We start from the raw sequence: 21,702 nt of genomic DNA on the forward strand, positions 1-21,702 counted from the left end.
TGAGCCATGTTTCAGTTTCTTTAGCAAATCAACAACAGCAGTGCTGACATTTAAGCTTAAAATACTTTGTAAAATTAAGTAATTGAATATCAGATAGTCGTCCATACACTATTTTCATATTTAAGATAAAATACAACGAAATCCAAATAAATAAGTTTTAGGAGAAAAACTTACTTTCCTCTTTAATAAAAGTATGTTTTTATATGGCATCTTGAGGTAACCAATGTTAGAAATGGTTTAACATTACAATGATAAAATACAATTATTTTTTTCCTAAATTTTCTGTCATTTCAATATTCTCATCATTCTCTGTGTGCTTTAGCTTATGAATAGAATATACACAGTATATCAGCTTTTGACATCAAGAGAGTATTTGTCCAAATGACATACAGAACATGGCATTACAAAGTTATTTTCATTGAAAAAAAAGGAAACATCTTTAAACTGGTTCTTGCAAAGAACCAACATTAATTATATGCAAATATGTATGGATTTTAAGTTCGATTTATGCATTTCTGATTCTGTTGTGTTATTTTGTGTTCTTTATCCTTGTATTTATGTGATTTCTCATCAACCTGCCAATGGAACTAGAGATGGAAACTAGCCACCTGGCTATATTCTCACGTTTACAAGTCGTTGGTACCGTTGTACTATTTTTAAAAATAAACTTGAATTTCCAGCTGCCATTGGGAGAGAATCCAATTAGTCATGTTTTATTTACCTGAAACGACCAAAATAGATTTTTTAAATTTCCGAGCCAAGTTTTGAATGAAATAAAACAAATTAATAAATAACCACTCGTTGATGAAGATCTGAAACAGAGTTCCTAAAGTTGCCTTGACCAGATCTTAATAGTTACTGAACTTTGAAAACGCGAGTGCAAATAAATAATTATAGCAGAAGTTGTGGTAATGAATTACTTCACGTTTATTTACAGGCAGTCATGGTGGTAAAAGGCAGCGAATACATTTTTAGAAAACAAATCACCAAAAACATCATACATTACAGAAAGTGACAGTGTAAACTTTACAAACAAATCAAAAAGGTTCATCACATTTTTGTTAACTCTCCATGATTTTGTAGAAGTGAACCATTTGGGAAGTTAGACATAGCAATGCAGATATTATGTGACAATGTTAGAAACTATTAGATAAAGCTGCTACTAAAAGCACAATATGTGCAAAAAAAAAAAAAGATAAACGGTACATTTTCTTTTCCCAGACAAAAAGGTTTGCAAGTACACAGAACCTGACATTAGTGGTAAGGCACAAAGGCTCAAAATTAATTATGTGCAAATGTATCACTGCATAAGCTCACTTAAAAAAAAAAAGCTTCTTTCGTAATATCTGTGCAGTTTTGTTGATTGAATCATATTCACACGTTGAGACACTCACAGATTATAAAGGTTTCTTCGTACATAACTTTACTCGTATGTCTTCACTGCATGCCTTTGAAAATCTAAGACATGATACTGAATCCATTTGATCATTTTAAGAATACCTAAAAGGAAAGAAAAACAACAAAAAAGTGGAGCTTTTTCACCTAAAATACGTAATTAGAAACCTTCCTGGACAACTGCTGTCATACAAGATTCAATAAAGTGGTCATGAACTTTAATAAAATGGGTAAAGAAAAATAAGTACAAAATTCTCTATAACCATAAGCCTAAAATAATTTATCTGACAGATGTGGAATCTACTAATGATCATATTATTGCACGGCACCATGTCTTACATCTAATTAAAGCAAAAATGTTAAAGCCAACCAATAAATCACAGTATGGAAATAGGAAGAATTTCTCCTCCAATGGAAAAAGTCTTTCAAAAGTGGTTTCTGTTTAGTGCCCTTGCTAACGTATACACACCCCTTAAAGTTATTTATGCTTTAATAACATTACAACCACAAACCTGAATGTACTTTACAATAACCTCATGTGATAGACCAACACAAAGTGAAACATAATTGTGAAGTGAAAGAAAACAGATCCATGTTTTGCAAATGATAAAGTGCAGTTATATTTAGTTCCCTTTACTCTGATACCGTTAAATAAATCCAGAGTAACCATCTGTTCTGCGAAACCTTCAGAGGTTTGTCAGAAAACATTATGGAGCAAACAGCATTATGCAGACAAAGGGACACGACAGACAGGTCAGGTACAACGATGTGGGGAAGAACGGTTATAAAATATTATCCCCAATTTTCAACATTTCGCAATGGTTTCAACTCCCTTCCCGAAACAGAAAAAGTATGGCACAAGTGTAAACTGAAATAAATATAGCTGTACAGTAGTTTTTTTCTATGTTTTAGATATTTTTAATCAAGATGAAATGTTTGATTTTCTTTCTACTTCACAATCATGCACAACTTTTTGCTGGTTTATCACTTCAAGTTGCAGTAAAATACATTGTAGCTTCGGAAGGGCAGCTTCGGTAAAAATGTAGACGATTCTTTATAAAATCTCCCTGGGAATCATTACATTGCAAAGAACTACATAAAAAATGGTTTTTCTGTAAAGTTTTTCCCCACACAATAAACTGCAACTGAACCGCCTGCGTTCTCTTATGGGTTCCAAAACCAAATAGTGCTTCGCTGCAGATGAAGAATTCCCCCATTGCATCCGGATTCCCAAGAAACTCCAGAGAACCAGCCGCAGCTTTGTCTCAGCAGGAAATTTAAAGTAGGCCAGGACCCCGCAGGACGACATTGCAGGCCAGAATTCATCGCTGTACTGCTTTGATGACCCACTCTGCTGCAGGATTCAGCTGGGAAAGATCTTTCATGTATGTTTCTCCATCTAAGCATCGCTCCTCTTTAGAGAAGGGCAGACAGAGAGAAATAATTAACAGATGGATTATCAGGAGCTGCAGTCACTGTAACTTTCATGTATAAAAGATAAGTGAATGAAAATTTAAACAGCTCAGTTCTATAGTGCTGGGAGTTGAACTTACTGATGTTTCCACCAATCTCATAGAGACACAAATCTTCCTTTTTCACTGACACTGAGCTGGAAACAAAGGTGAAAACAGAGAGCTACAGGTCAGTAGTCTACATTTTACTGGAGCAAAGCAAATTGAGTATAGGTGTAGACGTTACCTGTCTTGGCTTAGGAAGCGAGTTAGTACATCAGCAGCTTGCAAATCTTCTGTAAGCTGAATCGCCATGGATATTTTACTGAACTGTGGTGCTTGAACTCGAATAATTCCCTGAGTATTCTCCTGGTGAAAAAATACAGATGTGGAGAGTTAAGGGTCAAAACCATAAATTTGACTTCACACATAAATTCAAGGTTATAATCCAAAACATCTGTCTCTTAAATGAGAATTTAGGAATAAATTACTTCTCTGTTTAATAAATAGCTACACTCTCCAAACAACTGTTACTGTTACAAATCTGTTTCAAGGACAGCCACTTCTCAGTATTGTACGAAAAGACGAAGTGTAAGCTGTGTAATTACTCCGTGCCAGTCAGATACCTTATCATATTGGAGATAAAATCAAGACTGCAAATAAGATGTGTTAACTGCTTGGCTGAAAAGGGCTGAGCAAAGGCTTGTAGTGCTCTGGAAATGATTGACAATTTGAAATTTTGCTTCAACGCTTCTGTAAAATTCTACAACATCACCACTAGATGTCACTGTTCCTCATTAGACTAAATATTGGACCTGTGGAAGGACCAGAAGGTATCACTGTCGGGATTCTTATTTTGAACTTGGCTGTATTGTGTTTGAGCCCCATAAAACTTTTAATATTCCAGAATTATTAATTTACTATAATTTTTATCTCACTTAATATAATGACCACCCAATTTTTTGTGTTTGTTGTCAGTGTTACAACCCATTTTTAAAACTTAATCAAAATGTTCCACTTTCTGCTTTCAAAATGATAAATTTGTTCTGTTTCAACTTAGAAAAGAATTTCAAAAATGACAATTACACAAGGTGACCACTTTTATGAGTTAATTATTTGATAATTACTTAATAATTACTAGATATTGCTAAAAATAGATAAATAAAAGCAGCTTATTCCAGAAATCCTCTCCTACCTCTGGGATAGCTTTATCAATTGGTCTGTCAGTGGTTATCTTCTTCAGCAGCTTCCTTACAGCTCTGTCCTTGTACAGTTTTCGCTGGTTTTCCATATTTTGTTGCCTGACCTGAGTCAAAATGAACTTTGGGATCTGAAGTAGATGGTAATAGAGAGATAAAACTGTCTTTTAGAAGATGCTGTTTTTAGGAGCAATCAGGACACATTAAAAAGCATCTCCATTGCTGATTACAGTCATGTTTAACATCTTCAGTTACCGTCCAAAGGAGATTTTGGTATCTTATGAGCAGCCGGACGATGTTGGCTGTGCTGGTTGCCATGGAGAACTCCTGCTGCTCCGTCACCTTGGATCGAAAGCCTTTGAACATGAAGATGTTGGGTGCCATGACAACAGAGACATTGTTTAGAGTCATCTTGTTTTTGACCTGATGATTGATGACACGCTGGAAAAATTCCACCAGTGCCTGCAAAAGGAAATTGACTTTAAAAAAAAAAGTTCTTTTGTTGAAGAAAGACACATCTGCAATGTGAATTTAGAGGGGAGTGTGCTACTAGCTTCAAAGACTAAGACATGGAGTACAAACCTTCACCTCTGATAGGTTGATCATGTATCCTGTGCCTCCAGAAGTATAGGTTTATCAAGATTAATTAGCTGCATGGCATTTGACATATTGTAAATTGCAAATACTTCAGAATGGGAATACCTTGTGTCATCTGGTAATTACATAACATTTTCAGAATAAAGAGTTGCTAGAATTTCTGTTGAAGTTCTTTAATCATCCCTTAATTGTTTGTTTTAAACATGTTTTTTTATTATTATTATTATAAATGGTGCTTGTACTGTTGCATAGTATTGCATACCATATTTCAGGTTTTCAATGCAATTCTCTTCATCTAATTTTTTCGGTACAGTGATTTGAGTTCCCTTGTGCATGTATAGTGCTATACAAATAAACCTACCTTCAAAGTATCCCGATTGGCCTCAGGCAACAAAAGCACCAGCAGGTTCAAAGCCTGAAGCTGTTGCTTCTTTGTGGGAAGCTCTTTCACAACACAAAGCACAACAGCACGGTCAGACCTCACACTATGTCACATAAATCGTGAAAACAGACCTGATACACACTGTTGACTGCAATAAAAGCATTGAGGTACTCCACAGTGAGCAGTGGATGGGGCAGCTCCCTGATGAACAGCTTCAACAGGCTCGCAGCATCGTGCTGCTTCACCTGCTTCCACTGAAACGTCCTGTCGTAGAAAGACGACTCGAGCTCCTGGCACAGTGACTGAATTTGGGTGAAGACACACCAGCAGGCGATGTGAATTGGGGTGAAATCTAGTGTAAAATAATCTAGAAATATATAGTGTTCATGCAACAAAATACCTTGACTCTAGTGGCTGATCCAGGGATACGTAGCAAACCTTCAGTGTCTAATCCCTCCTCCTCTACATGACTGATGAGCTGAAAATAGACAAATGGCATTACAGAACATCCACAAGGGTAAAGAAGTAAAAAAAAGTTTTATATCAAACCGTGAAAGCAATGAGAGCTACAATACACATTATAGTGCAATTGTATTGTGGTTTCAATTCAATTCAGCTCAAAAGTAACTTATTTATCCTAAAGAGAAATTAAAAAGATTTAAAACTTTAGATTAAAAATGAGTAATTAACATTGTCCTTCATTACTATCATAACCTTTGCATGGCTCTAAGTGAATGAATGAATGACAGGATGCTCACCCTCTGCAGAATAAGTGGCACTTTGGTCCCAGAAACCTGTCGGTGGTCTTGATCCAAAAGAGTTATCAGAGGAACACCAAAAAGGCCACTTTCTGCACACACAAACACATACAGAGTGAACAAAATGTGTTTAAACACATTAATACACGCTACAGGGCCTTGCAAAAGTATTCACAACCTTTGAAACCCCATATTTTCTCATGTTAAATTGCAAAAATCTATATACTTTAATGGGGTTTGAACTAGCTATTTAGCACAGCAAGAATAGCAATAGTAAAAGTTCTACAAAGGATTGATCCACTCATTAGGTAAAATACAAACACTTTTCTTTTCTAAACTACGATGTGTACTGTTTTCTGTCCACTTTACAATTACACGCCACACTATGTTGGTCTCACACATAAAATTCTAATGAAAAGTTTGCTGTTGAGAAATGAGAAATTTCCGGGGATATAAACAGCTTTGGGACACACTGGCGGGGTTTTTTTTTGTTTGTTTTTTTTTGCTTCTTGGACAACAATACCTTTGCTTTTCACTCTGCCAGGTTTATTGGCCTTGACATCTATCCCAGCTGTGTCAAACAGAGCAGTCATCTCTACCAGAACAAGTCTGTGCACCTGAAAGATTGTGTTAAAAAACAAATATACACACAAAACTATCAGTCTGCCATCTAAAAAAACCTGATCTTTAATTGTGTGTCCATAGATCACCCTGTTACGGGGTTTTTACCTTTTTCATATCCAAAGGAGAAAGATCTCCCACTCTGGTCTGACCCGTTTTATCCTGAAGGAGCTTAAAGTTCTGAAGCAAAACAAAAGCAATAACATTAGGGCACAGAGTTTTCAGTATCTAAAAAAAAAAAAAAAGAAAGAAAAAAATGCCTGCATTTAAACCAGGTACAAAGTCTCTACAACGTTGTCTTTATGAATGAGTTTAACTGCTATTCAAACATCAACCACCAGATGTCACTACAGTCAGTGAGGACTCGGAATAACAGACAACCTTGCTCTCTGCTTGTAATCAACATGATGTAACAAAGCAGAGTAATGTTGCTATTTATTCGAACGTTATCTATGTAAAAAAAAAAAAAAACATAATTACTGTTAATGATTAACAACTATTGAATACAAAACATGATCAATTTACGTAGGCTCTTAATGTGGTATGTATATATTCAAAGTTCAAGCTTTTAAACAAACGCTGACGTGCTGAAAGCATAAGTATACATGTAGATACGCTACAGCCATTGTGTACAATTTTATGACTCACTGGAAGTTTGTCATCAGAGGAGTTAAGGCTGCTGTTGACCTTCAACCTCTGATTATTGTCCCGGTAAGAGAGCGCCTGCTCCGAAAACGCCACTTCTACATTCAGTTCCGTCTCCGTTTCTGCAGAGAAGTACGGAGAAATAAAATAATATGCCCAACAGGTGGCTCAATTTGAATGTTTTTGTGCTGATGATCTGAAACCACGAGGCAGGAAAAAAAGTGTCGTTTCATCTCCCTGCGTGTTAGTCATTGCAGACCACAAAAAGGAAGTAAGAGGGGTCTGTTGACTTTCAACTACTGTGATAGAAAATTAACCCGCATTTACAAGGAGTCGCATAACTTCCAACTATTTGCAGAAATGCTACGCTCACCTGTATTCATGCCCTGTTTTTCAGACGCAAGTCAGTATTTTGATCTGAATCTAATCAGCTTCCCTAAACATTTCCTTTGATGCATCAGTCATTGAGATCACTTCCTCTAAAATGCAGCACAGACTTCTGCTTCTATCCTGACTCAATTCCTATTATAGATGACTATATTAAACAGAATCCTACGGATTTGGTTTCTTTCACGCTGAGACTAAATCTCAGTTCCAAGGCAGACATTTATTTGGGCCCGGTTTCATAAAATCCATACTGAAGAATCCAGAATGTGTTTTATTTTAAAGGAGTGAGCTGCTCATACCAACAGTAGTTGCATCTTTGTCACTTTCCTCTTTCAGTTTTGGAGGCTCTTCATTCTGTAACAAGCATAACAGTGAGACAGTGCAGCACAAGACGTTATAACACAGAGCAACACGCTACATATATATAATCAACTCAACCCAACTCAAAACTGCTATAGTGTATTTATTCTTAAAGGAAATTAAATGTTGTAACTCATAGCAGGACCTGTTGTTGGCAAGAACTGCTAATCCATCTCATTTGTTTTTGCCGCTCCTCTTTTGCACCCGTTTTGCAAAATGTACGTGTATATTTGAGCCAAATCCATATACTTTTTCTGTTTGAAAATCTTCAATGTAAACGAAATTACAAAACTAAGTCAAAAAAAATAAATAAGTAAAATCTGAAAACTGTCTACAAAAAGAACGAACTGATATACTATATATATGTATAAATGCTCAAGATCAGAAACTACAATAGAGAGGCAGGGAAAAAATTGTAACTTTTTCAAAGTCTTTATTTTAAGGTTTCTAGCGTGTTTGTCATGCTGCTGTGACGTTCATCTGATCACCTTTTCATGAGGTCTGAATATATCCCGAACATCAGGGAAGTGTTGGCGGTTGCGTCGCCGGAGCAGTGTCTGCTGATAAGACGACACGCGAAGCTGCACAGCGGCGGCCTGCGTTCTGGTGAGGGTGGACAGGAACACGGCGCTGTCTTCTTCCTGTCAACCAATAGGAACCAAAAATAGAGGAAGATATTTGCTCGTGTATTGTCCCGATTCTCATTGATCTGTGAATCTATACGGGTTGTTTATCTGCTCACATGATCCTCAGCTGCCAAGGAATCGTCAACCAGTCGTACTAGCCCCGTCTCTGTAAGCCACGCCTCCTCATGCTCTCCTTCTAAAGAAGGAGAAAAAGTCATTTTAAAATGGTTTCGGACACGAAGGACCAAAAGGACGAAGAAGGAAGGAAAGAAAATGGGAAAGGTTATAAAATAGAGAAATAATATTCGATACTTAGTCTTCTTTTTCCAGCCTATAAAAATATGTTTTACATAAAAATGACTAAAATGGGCATAGTTTGTTCTGGTGGAAAACAGTTAAATAATTCTATTACATGGAAAAGATTAATAACAAAGATAAGTGAACAAAGAAATCATACAGGAAAAAGCCTCCTGAGAACAACAGACTAGTAGGCTAAATATAACAGGAAAAAGACAGACAAATATTTAATTCCTAATGAGCAATGGCATGAAAACAGTCTGCATACGTCATAGCTGACTTTCACTTAGTCCTCAGCTTTAAAGCATGTTTCAGTAAATGTCTCCAATGAAACAAAATTATCCAATTCAAGGACAAAAATTGCAAAAACTAAAGAGCAACAGTCTTTTTGATGCATCACATGCACAGTTCAGACAGTAAGTTCTGATTCGGCAACAAAGTTTCGCTAAAAGAAATACAAAATGTCAAACAAGCTTGCTGCCAGCATGTTTCCATAAGGCAGACAAAGGGCATTTTTCCAAGTTCATATCTAATATTCAGATCATGACAGAAACTGAACTACACACACATGCCCCAACTACCAGTAGAAAAATATCTGCATATTCTTGGACATGTAGGAAAATAAAGTTTTATTTACATCCCGTCAATAAAAATAGAATATCCCACCTTCAGGAGCTTTCTGCTGCTCCTCCTCTTGAGTTTCTCCTTCTCCTCCCCCCCTCCCATGTCCTTCCCCTGAACTCTTGATGTTCTCAATCTCCGTCCAGTAGTCGTCCATCTCCAGCTCATCCAGGGAGTCCTGTGGGAAGTGCAAACACTCAGGGACTGGGATGTGAACATTTACAGCTTCGAGACGTTGTTCTCGTTTCCGTCCTCAGCTGAGGTTGTCTTCCTTGATATTTTCACACACGAAAAACCCTTCAGGACCTGACGCAACAAGTTAACGGTAGAAAGGAAAAAAAACAAAAAAAAAACAAGCACAGCCTGTCAGAACAAGCCTCATGCAGTTTTCCCATCATCAGAGTTCCCATCATTAAAACAAAAATATATTTTTACGTAATCCTCCTAAATTTTATGACACTCATTATAACGCAAAGAATTAATTTTTAATGGAGCCATTTGTCACTTAGGATAATTAAAAATGGCTGGCTAATGAGCTTCCCAAAATAAACTCCCATTCAAAAAGCTGCGCTGAGGAAACAAGAACAAATAGCGGCTCAAGTTAAACTACAAGCAAGTATGGTTGTTTCTGGAAGACCCACTGAGAAAAATGCTGAAAAACATTTGCACAATTGAGAACACAGACACAAATGTGTCAAAGCATGAAGAGAAACCACTTTGTTGGTCACACAGTTAACAAAACAACTCACAGTCGCCCCCTATTGAACAGGAGTGTGAACCCCTGGCATAGCTAGCCCCAAAGTACATAATATAGGACTGTGAAACATTTAAATACAAAATGCATTAGAGATGTTGATGGTGATATGACTTGCGATAGATGAAACATTAGAGATACATCAATCCAATTAGTGATCTCCAGTTTTAAATATTTTAAACCTGCTTCAGGATATTGTGTTGACATTTAAAAATCTAGCCTAATCGAGAACAGACACAGGTTGAGAGGTGAAACAGATAAAACATATATAATATGTTCAGCCTTCCTGTTTTCTGTTCAAAGTCATTGCTCTCTCTTTCGTAGACTAAATTAGTCACAGATGTGCCTCAACATGCAGGTTAGATTTAAAAAGCATTCTTCTTCTTTGTGCTCATCCTGACTTTTTTTTTTTTAAACAACTGACCTAAATATTTCTTCACTCAAGTATATCTACTTCACCAAAAATAGCTTTTTCTCTATATCATGCACTGGTTTGTAGACTACAAAAGTTTAAATGGTTAACAACAAGCCAACCCACTATATTCCTTCCCTTCTTACCTGAGAGAAGCTGCGCTGGCATGTGGGCTGTTTTCTGGGTTTGGAGTTGGGACTGTGCCTCGGACTGGAGCCCAGCTTAGGGCTGGAGGAAGGCTGAGACCCGGGATGAGCAGCAGAACTTGAACCTGATTCAGTGTTGTTCGCTCCTGTACCACTGGTGACCAACGAAGGTCCATATCTATCTTCTTGTTGTTGTGTGCTTTGGTTATGTTCAAGACTGTAGTGGCCTGTTTTGCGACTGTTAAATAAACACAAAAAGAGGAAAAAAATGATTAAGAAGAAGAAATATATAATATGTGCATATGTATAGCTAAACTTCTTGCAAACATTCCAGCTGGAAATGAATTTTTGTTTCACTTGTAGCTGTGTACTTTGCACCATGTTTATCAGACATGATAAAAGATACACACCGATCATAAAACTATTCCATTCCTTGGTTAGAAGTGTTGTGTTGTGTCAAAGCTGTTACATTCAGTCATGTCTTCTTGGACTTGCAGTAAATGTGTTCAACACAAATCTGTGAGTGTGTGTCAAACAGAGGAGGGTTTGCCAAAGGTCGAAAGCACAGAAAAACCAATAAACATGTTGAATTTTCAACCAGGCTGCTAATGACGGTAACATCTGCCGGGGAACAAAAATAGCACACCTTGTGCCCCTCAACCTTCGCTTCACTATAGATAAACACATAAATCTTAGTCGGTCCATTGCTGAGGAGTACATTAATGTTGCTTAGCACAGACAAGACAGAGTGGCCCTGCTAAGAATAACAGAGTGACATCATTTAGCAAGTGAAACCACCCAAGCACAAACAACAACATTTAGCAAACAACTCAACGATGTTTGCACAGCTAAAAATAAAAGGAATGCAAATACAAGAGTAATGTTATACTTGCATGTTTCAGATCAAACTAATTTTAATAAAAGTTAAAAAATAATCCAGGTAAATCCAAATAGCCATTTCTAAATCATGATTTAGTTTTTTAGCAGCGAAAAAAAGCCACCTGAATCAACCTGTTCTTTTGTCGGAAAACAAAAATTATAAATTATAACTGAGTTACCATCCTATGTTGAAAGTTGAGTTAAATTTCATGAGCTACACTCATATCTGATTATTTCAATAAGAAATCAAGGAAAAGATCTCAAAAAGCAAAACTTCCTGCACCATTTCAGAGAAATTCAAGAACAAAGCTACTGGCATCTGCAACGCACTAGGAAAGATGTTTCTGACATATTGGGACTAAGGCAAACCACAGTGAGAACCACTATCCTTAAACAGAGTCGTGAACCTTAACAGTGGAGTGGCTGGTCTACAAAAATGACTGAAAGTGTATCAAGGACTCAGGATGTTAAAGATTCCCTAATGATAACTTTTGGTAAAATCCTCTATGGACTGACAAGACCAAAATGGACCACTTTTGAGGATTTTGTGCTCCATTACTTCTGTCACAATCCTAATTCAGCATTTGGTAAAAGGATCATACTGATAGTAAAACACAAAGGTAGCGGTGTGGTTGTCTACAAAGTGATTTGTTGGATCTGGACGACTTGTTGTAATTTATAGAACCATACTGTTTTGCATCTAGTACTGTATAAAAACGAATGGCCAGCCATTAGTTTGTGACCTTAAGCACAATCAGTACAAGTTTGGAAAGGCCTTGTCAAAGTGTGAACTTAAATTTGATTACCTTAATCAGGCTGTTTATGCTCAAAAATCGTCAAATGTGACTATATAAAAATAATTATGCAAAGAGCATGGGGGCAAAATTTCTCCACTGTGATGTGTCACTCTGTCATTCATCCCAAATGCTTCATGTAATGACAGTTGTTGCTGCCAAGGGTAGAACAGGCTTGTTCATGCCCTGCAGTTGCAGCTGTTGCAGAGCAGATGATGTAGCTTCCCACAGCTCTGCGTGGCCTCCGTCATTTTTCCATCAACAGCTGCTGAACGCGGGTTTTCACCTGTCGTGTCCATCTATTTGCATATGATCTAGTCAAACACACCATCACCAACAACCACACTCGTCAGCCTAGTTGTTAAAAAGAAAATCCTGGGACACGTAAACAACATAAACTGGAGGAATCGGTGAGACTTGGGTTACTACAAGTTACAGGAAAAACACCGGCAAGTTTTTCACTTTAAAATAAAAAATTCGGACTGTAAGCTCTGGTGTTCGAAAATAGTCCATGCTGCACACTGATCCACAAGAGGTTTTATGTAGGAAAGAAACATTTTGTTGGAGTTATAAAAGTTCATCAAGGTAATGCATGAGAAGGACAGCACTGTGACTTGATGTACTGTATTAATTAACTTGGAATTACCAGGAGAGAGCATTAATCTGAAAGTTCACAGAGTGAGGCCACATACCACAGCAGACCCTCCACCAAACTCTGTTTAACTTACAGTAAAACTCTGACAGACATCAGATTAAACCCCAGATCATTACCATTCCTTTTCGTTCACAGCTCCTTCATTTCAAATATTTCTCCTCCTCCTCTTCTTATCTCCATCCACCCACTGAGATTTAGTTGAGTTTATGTGATCCGTGTCCTCCTCTGCGCTCCTAATTACATAAACTTGCTCTGATCTGTGTGGCTCCAGCTGAAGTGCTTTCACTTGAATGGAATTGCAAAAATGTTCATGTTTTGCTGGTTTACTGCAGAATATTTGGTTTAAATCTAATCAACACACGCCAGCTCACTCAAACGCGAGTTAATCATTTACATTCACCAAGCTTTAAAGGTACTTTGTTTAAATTATAAATCAGGCTTGCAAATGGACACATCAAGCCGTGTTAGTTTCTCATTCATTAATTTGGCCATCACATGTGCATGCTTTCAAAAAAGAAGAATACAATAACAGCTAACGGATCCTCAGCTGTTCACCTCAGAGTCTGCAGTTTGACTTCTACAACTTTTCTGTTGTTGACGAGTCAGGAATAAAAACTCTTACTGGCAGAAATCTAGATGAGTCTCTTGGAAGTTACCATGTTTCATTGGATGGCATAAAAGGGCAGAATAAAGTCAGGAAATAATGAGCAAGAATGATTCACTAACTCTGCCTCTTCCCGGACTGCATAAAGCATGCGTTTTCTTGTCCAACAGATCTTAAAGTGTATCAACTGTACCTCGAGTGTGCATGTAATAAATAGAAATAATGTTCCAAAAATAAGGAACAATAGTGGGGAAAAGCTGTTAAGATAGAAAGAAGGGTTTTTTTGCTTTTTTTTTTTTTTACAAGCTGTAAAGACGGGAGTAGATTGTAAAAAGTCAAACCAACAAAACTTCTTGGAATTAAATAAAAAAACATTATTATGCCATGAATAGGCAGTTATTTCAATCCTATAGTTTGTCTTTATCTGAACCAAGTAACGCTACTGCAAATCAAATGACATGATTGTAGATTTCAGGAGAAACAGGATTAGGTCAAACATTATTTGCTTCATGGAAGAAGTGGAGGTGGTTGAGGAAAATTAATTCCTCAGTGTTCATCTGGATAATATGCTGGACTAATGCTGTCTACAAGAAGGGACAGAACATATATGTCTGCTATGGAGAATGTCATCTTTTCTGCTGTAATCTGTTGGGGCATAGCTGCATCAGAAACCAGGAATTTCAAAAAGCTCAACAACCTAATAAAGAAGGCTGGTTCTGTTCTGGGGATTACCGTGGAAGAACTGGAAAAAATAGCTCCGAGTATCCTCTTCATCAGATTGTCAAACAACAAATTAGGACTGGAAAATAATTCAATAACAATATATATCCCATCATAAATTTATTCAACAAAGGTAGTATGATTTTTAAACACATTTCTGATATTTTGATATCCATTATAGTCTATGGTTACAACATTTTTCACAAGAGAAAAAGCCACACTACATTGGCTACGTGAGTGAGTTACACCACAACAAGGAGCCTGTGCCTAGCAGCACTAGGCTAAGCTAAGCTAAGCTCCAACATAGTAAGTTTTAGCTACAAAATGTATTTTAGTCATGGACAAAACATCCATGACTGTAATTCAAATGTGACTGAACAAGCTTCCACAAGCAAAGAGTCAGACGACGAAATAGTTGATAAGAGAAAAGAAGATTAATTTGATTGTATGGAAGTGGGCCGGCTATCTAAGATCTGATCAACATCAGGCTTCGGTGCGCTTCAAAATGTGCCGGAGAGTCGTGCCAACTAGAGGCGGGGACACACCAAATCTGTTCCACCATCTGAAACATTTCCACTCAATAGGATATGCAGAGAGTCAGAAGATGAAGCACCATAAAAGTACAAACCATAAGGAAGTCATTTTATTTTAGCAGGAGAGGAAATGATCTTGCTCTTCAGTTTAAAATAAAAGACTATACATCATTTTAAATGTTTTTGTTAGCTTTTAGTGTAAAAGACTGCGGCGATATGTTGAGGATAAGAGAATATCATACCATCCCTCGCCTAGTCACAAATTTCAGGAAATTTTGTCAGGGTTTTTGTGGCGTCTGAGCATACGCAACATGGAGACAGCATAATTAAAAGTTTGATATTTAACAATATGTGTATTGATCTAATGAGAGAGGTATTTTTAACCTTATTTTATATTAAAAATGATAGACATGGGTGATAGGTATTTCCTAAATAAGAGAATAACAGAGGTACAAGCATGGTTAGTCAAAAACAAACCCAAGGCTGACAAAAGAAACAAGCAAAATGTTCAATTCGATACAGACCATCCAAGCATTCTGATTGGACAAGACTTTCCTACCTTAATGACTGTTTAAGTTTCCCCCTGTTGTATAGAAAATATGAATTTAAACTGTGTTAAAACGGGAGTTTAACATGTTAACATATGAGAAAATGAAAGCCAGAGTGCATGCAAGTCTTCCTTTTAGAAATAAGGTTATCAATACACTGGGCACAATTTTTATAAGTTTAAAGGTTTATTGTGACAACAATATGTTTACAGTCCTAAACCTGACAGAGGTTATGAGTGCTGCTCTTGTGAATAAAGCCAACAGTTTCACACTTCCGAGTAGAGATGACCGAAAAAGGACAACGGAGATGCAGCTGGATGCGCAGTTGCTCTAAACTTTGTACCTTCTTCAACCACACACCTTTGATCAGCTAGATGGAGGGTGTAAGCAAGTCGGTGTGTCTGGGTGTGTGAGTGGGGGGAGCAGAGAGGAAACCCTTTCATCTAGCAAACAATAATTTCAACACTGGTGACAGGAACATAAGTTGGGATCTGAGGAAACGCCTTGCCCAGACTGTTCAATGCCAATTATCAGTTTGTGTGACTTCTTGGGTGAAGGTGTTTCCACCTGGCTTTCCTGTTACTGATAACTATTGTCAGTTTTCTTTGAAGCTTACATCGACAATGCAGATTAAATTTGTTACTTTGATTTTATCTCACTGTGAGAAAAACATTAAAAGTTTTGACTTGTTACTTGAGATGAATAAAGACTTTCGTCTGATGTTGCCATCACCTTAATCTTTAACTTCTTCCACAGACTTTCTTTCAGAATCAAGTCGAAACCTAAACCTGCAAGGGGTGTGAATAATACTGGGCTTAACCAAAGCGCTAACATTTAGCGATAAAAACACTCCTCACTGTGAAAGTTGTTACTGAGGAACGAAAACTCAAACGTTTGCAGTTTTTTGTACTAGTGAGAAGCTTAAAAATTATGACAAAATGTACCACGTCTCTATGAAAACCACTATAAGCAGTTTACAAGGTAACTGTAAACCTGCCAGGCTTGCCAATTGCTGCATGACTTCAGCTGTGACCATGTGATTTGATCAGATGTCGCTAAGATTGAATTTTTGGAAGCAAAAATTATTAAGAAGATCTAGCATGTGAAGAGGCATATCGTGTCTACTGTTAGGTACACTGGGGGGACCTGTGGTGCTATGAACCTCTACAAATGCCCTGAGAATCTTGTTGGTGAATTTACAGATATGTTCATTCAGGGTGCTACTTTTAAGCAGTAGCTAACAGGAAGGTTGAACTTATTAAAGTTGATCTGTTTATGAACTTCCAATTTCTGTACAAGCTGAACCCTACCATAACCCTAAAATTTGGCCATCTATTTCAAATCTGAATTAAGGAAAGGGTCTGCATTCTCAAGGGAATTAAGTTATTAGTGCCAACTCTGCTAGCATAGAGTTTAAAATAACACGGTATTAACCAAAATTGTGAGAAATGACAAGAGACCTGCAATTTCCAGAACATCAATTCTAAGACTTTCCAGGATCACTATTATTCAAATAAGATCTACAAGTAAACATAAAAAAATAATTCAAGTTTTTTTTCTTAAGTTTAATCATTAACATACTTAGTAACTTGATAAAGTTAAAATATAACTTAGTTGAGAATTCAAATCTGTTTCCTTTCAAGCCAAAGTTCAATAAATAAAAAACACACACTCTTCCAAACAGAGCAGAAAAAGTCAGTTTTGATTTCATTTCCCTAAACAATCAACAATAAGTCAGTTTTACTTCACAATATAATCAAACCCTGACTTCTTAACCAGAACCAGGACCTGGAATGAATTAATGCCAACCAGTGGAAAATCCAAATAAAAGATTGTTGATTGATAGCTTCTTGCTTCTTGCCGTCACTGGTTTCAGAGATATGTCTTGTTGGATGTGTTCTCCTACAAAGTTAAAATTATTCTTCATTGTCATTGGTTAATCAGCAAGCAATCAGTGTCAAGCATTATTTAAATGATAAAGTAATTTGCTCTTTTTGGTTTAGAAATATACTATGTCCATTTCAGTGGACACGGGGTCTAGGGCTTCTCAAATAGCCTTCATGAATAGCTATGTGATTGTACAGCTACAGTTTACTAGCAAAGAATGGGAGAGTGTAGGAAATTTATGAAGGGGATAAGTACTGCTTGTCCCCGTCCACAATGGCCTCAAAACTTAGCATGTGCATTTAGATCAACAGATGTCAGCTGGCGCATTTGAAGACAGAGCATGTCTCTGTCCATTCCCCACCCCCCACCGCCACAGCTACTAGCCTCAACGATGACCAAATGCTTCAGTATACAATCTGCCCTTCAGATCGGATGAATCTGTAACATACAATTCATCCTTGTGTGACGGAAAACTCCTAACATCCCAGACAGTTTACCATTCTTGATCATCTTGCTTGACTCCATTTTATGCGTCCGAATTAATACAAGTGATTGAGCTTAAGTTAGCCCTTTAAAGTCAGACAAATAGACTTTGGAAACTCTGGTCACTGCAGGGAACCGAAAAACAAAACCTCTCTGCCCAATTTCCACACTTCCTTCCATTTAAAGGACAAAGACAACACCGTGTCTTTGTCCTCGGAGTGCAAGACTCCGAGCAGACACGCAACCCGAGGCTCCGTAGGTAGGATGTCTAGCTGGTGCGAGGCCAGAAGCTTGCAGTCTGTTTGTTTTACGTTTCCTGACCCGAGGGGAACAATGGCCTCCAAACTTAGCCTCACACAGGTCAGCCTAGACGGGACTCACACACTCTGCTGACAGAGGTGAGACAAAGGAAGTCTGTAATGTGACTCTTTTCTTTTTAGCAAGGTAAGCAAGCCATCTGGAACACACGCATCTCCATTTTATCTACCGCACACTCACAGTGGTTGATGTACCAATATAAACCAAAAGGGTAGTTGTTTTCTAAACTTTACCACATCACAGATTGTTTTGCTGATGCGCCATCTTCACATCTTGCACGAGGATGAACAGATGAGGATATCGTATAAACGTAGGACTCAAATTGTATGTAACAATTTGAGCAACGTCCTAAAATTAAGGTCGTCGCTCAACGCAAGAATAATTGATTCACAATTTTGAATCAGCAAGTCTGTACTGAAAGTTTGTGATTTTTTTTTAATAGAGGGCGAAGAGGGGTCTAAATGTACGGACAACATTTAACAACGTTATTTCAAGAGAATAACACTGAATTAGTAAAATCGACAGAAGGCCCACAGAATAAATAGGAAGAGAAATATTCCAGCCAGCTATGAAGGAAGACACTTCAGCGCTCTTTCCTTCCTTTTTGGGTGATGAAATGTTTAGTATAGTCAGTATGCTTGGTCATCTCTTTCCTTCAACAGTGCAATATTCTCACTATTTCAGGCATCCTGTTTTGGAGCTGTGGCAAAGTTTTTATCTCCCTTTAAACTCTTCACAAAAGCCTTGCCATGGATTTTCAATGGAATGAAGTGACAACTTTGACTGGGACGTTCTAACATAAATCCTTCGGTCTAACAAACGCCATTGTAGCTCTGGCTCTAGTAGGTTGTCCTCCAGGATTACCCCATATTTAGCTTCAGGCATTGTCTTCCTATCAAAGCTCTTCTGGTTCTTGTCTGTGCTGATGGAAAAACACCCCACAGCATGATGCTAACACCACTAGGTTTGATGTGGTCAAGATGATGTGTAGTTTTCAGCCACGTACATATAGGGTTTTGCTAGAAAGTTCAAAGTTTGTTTTATAACACTTCTTCCCCATTTATGCCTTTTTCTCTAGAAGGCACCCAGTAAACTTTAAATGGAACTTCTTGACACTTTCCCCACTCCATAAAAAGCAGTGACCAGGTTAGTGCCATACTTTGCTTTCATGGATGATCTATGAGGTCTTAACATAAATGCAATAATCAGCCTACTGTTTCACGATTATGCACTACTTTGTGTTGGCTTAATAAATAAAACATGGCTGTAGATGTGGAAATACACAAAATACATAGTTTTGTTCTGAAATAAGTCATGGCTAAAGCAAGTCCCACAGTTAGATAAATGACAAGGAATGTTTTTTGTTTAAATTATTTTCATTAAAAGTCTTAAAATTCCTAGTCACCATAGAATTGCTGGTGTACACCGTTTTCATTTAATATGAGCACCGACATTTCCTTCAGCCAATATTGGTTTTCATTTATTGTTTTTTTTCACAGAGACAGAAATAAATGACCATACCGCTCAAATCATCCATACAGAATGAGTCTATAATTATGTCAAACTACACAAGAATTACACAACCTTGGACTTAAGGAACAATAAATCTAATTAACCATAGACCTGCAGGTGTGTGTGGAAGCTTTAAATTAGCCACCTTTGTATAATCTAGCACAGTGTGACAAAGTCAAGGTGAACCTGCTGATTAGAAATGAGGTAAAGGAAAAACATAAACCCGAGCCCAAGGGTGGAGCTGCGTGATCCCAGGAGCTACAATAAAAAGTGCCTGCCTGTGGTGCAGCTTAGCGGGTTTACACACTGCTCTGACTGCTTTTTGCAGGATCCACTTCGCATGCCGAGAAGTATAACTTTCCTGCAATGTCAGCACATCCACGCCACTCAGGCTGCAAAATGAGAAAAAGTGCGCCATCACGCTGACCTTTGCCCACTTGCTCGTAAACACACAAGACACACGTAGCTCCGTTCGGCTCCCCCTGAAGAAATGAATTAAAGTGACAATACCAGGTCACATTTCCCACCTGAGCAAGTCGGGCTCCCGGTTCGGTACAGCCGGACAGCTGGAAGTGGAACCACCACATAGTTCCGTTTGCGGTAGCAGCTCGGCGTTGCTGTGGTAACCCGTTAAAACCACTCCCTGAGACTGGTGCCGACTCATGTTTCTCCCCTTTTTCTTCTTCCGTCTGTCTCGTACACGGCTGACATCCGAACTATAATCTATAGATGAGCTCCGCCTCCGCTTCTGAGTGTGTTTAAGGTCCTATCTGCGGAGGCTTTCCATTGCTGGACTTCTCTGTTACCGACTCATGCGGACTCAAAACTCCTCTCCGTCCGGACCCCTTGTCTCGTTTCCTCTGGTGTGTCCTCTCCCGGAGCGGAGGAGCAGGACTGGGGCTGGATTACACGCTGACCGCAGATCAGGGATTGGCCGAATCAGCAGGTCAACTTTCCAGAGACAACACCGCCCCCTCCTGGTGGAAGAGAGTACTGACAATTTCCTGCTGGCAGAAGTCCGCATCCCAGAGGCATGTACTGTATGCATGTATGCAGTGAGAGAACCCCAAAATTATTCGTACCCCTGGCAGATTTAAGCTTCACTCAACCAATAAATGATGTTTCACTGGAAATTAAAAATATGTTAAATCTGCCAGGATTATGAATATGCTTGGATTTAACTGTGCAATTTCTTTCACTCGCTGTACTGTCATAGTTTTAAATTGAAGAGAAAAAATGTAATGCATGCCATGAGCAAATTAAAATGATTAGACTTTTATTGGCATACCCAAGATATATTAGAATAATTCAATGACTAGCCCACAAAAAAACCTCAATGTGCCAAAGTGTTTTTGACCACATCACTGAACCTGCTGGGACCTTGATATGCTCATACAGAAAAACAAGAGAATACATAGTTCTCATAATCCACTGTTCATGCAAGGTCGTTGAGTGGCTTGTCTATATAGTCTGGTTTGGATCCTCGTCTCAATCTAAGATGAACCCAGTGTCAAGAAGACATTGAACAAGTTTTAAGTTTTTTGTTGAGTATTGAAAATCAGAACAATGTTCTAAACTGTTTTAAATATTTTCTCTTTAGTAGAGATCAGTCATGTGTCTTAGTCTTTCATATTTTAAATTACATATTATCAAATGTAGTCTGGATTTCTTTAAAAAAAAAAGGGGGTGAAATATCCCTTCACATTATCATACGATAAAAAGTTACAGCTTAGCTACAAACTTTAGCGTCATAGTCTCTGGTGGTTCATGGCCAGACTTTCTTAAACTGCTTATACTGTAACAACCAAAATGTAACTTATGATCAAGTTGGCCTGTTTGAACTGTCTGCTCCCCCCAAATGAAATGGCACCCTGGGCGGTGAGCCATATCACCCTAAACAAAACACTAGCCCTGTTGGCATCCCAACAGGATGAATACTTTGTATAAATTCATAAACTGAACATCTTCATCAAAAACAGTTTATTTTATTTATTAAGCAAAGACAGATTTTTATTTCTGCACAATTGTTTAATCAGTCCAGTTAAATGAAACCTCCGTTTATGAAGTCCAACCTCCATCTGCAACAACTAGAAACGTACTCGGTGGTGTGACACTGTA

General features: G+C 37.9%; 1 protein-coding gene across 2 annotated transcripts; it reads right to left on the reverse strand.

Annotated features, from left to right (window-relative positions):
* Positions 1-903: 903 nt before the first annotated feature.
* On the reverse strand, positions 904-20,493 carry arhgap18 (Rho GTPase activating protein 18). Of its 2 annotated transcripts, XM_032585525.1 has the most exons (19): positions 20,112-20,493; positions 15,396-15,419; positions 10,652-10,889; positions 9,385-9,517; positions 8,538-8,617; positions 8,284-8,436; positions 7,735-7,789; positions 7,052-7,170; positions 6,512-6,583; positions 6,306-6,399; positions 5,783-5,874; positions 5,425-5,502; positions 5,167-5,326; positions 5,004-5,086; positions 4,301-4,507; positions 4,042-4,176; positions 3,094-3,215; positions 2,949-3,004; positions 904-2,809 (listed from the first exon to the last, which is right to left on the reverse strand). In XM_032585525.1, the coding sequence occupies exons 1-19, from the start codon at positions 20,246-20,248 to the stop codon at positions 2,718-2,720; spliced, it is 2,130 nt and encodes a 709-aa protein (XP_032441416.1). In that variant the 5' UTR covers positions 20,249-20,493; the 3' UTR covers positions 904-2,717. The 2 variants fall into 2 exon arrangements, with proteins under 2 accessions (XP_032441416.1, XP_032441417.1); XM_032585526.1 differs by lacking the exon at positions 15,396-15,419 and having other exon boundaries at positions 20,112-20,491.
* Between the last annotated feature and the right edge of the window lie 1,209 nt (positions 20,494-21,702).

Source organism: Xiphophorus hellerii, chromosome 15 (assembly GCF_003331165.1).
Source record: "Xiphophorus hellerii strain 12219 chromosome 15, Xiphophorus_hellerii-4.1, whole genome shotgun sequence".
Classification (NCBI taxonomy): Eukaryota; Metazoa; Chordata; class Actinopteri; order Cyprinodontiformes; family Poeciliidae; genus Xiphophorus; species Xiphophorus hellerii.

Excerpts from the sequence above, each read along its gene's own strand:
- arhgap18 (XM_032585525.1), bottom strand. The coding sequence starts at position 20,248 with ATGAGTCGGCACCAGTCTCAGGGAGTGGTTTTAACGGGTTACCACAGC. Across the intron at positions 6,400-6,511 it reads CTCCTTTGGATATGAAAAAG|GTGCACAGACTTGTTCTGGT; the intron begins GTAAAAACCCCG and ends ACAATCTTTCAG. Across the intron at positions 5,875-6,305 it reads TGGCAGAGTGAAAAGCAAAG|AAAGTGGCCTTTTTGGTGTT; the intron begins GTATTGTTGTCC and ends TTGTGTGTGCAG.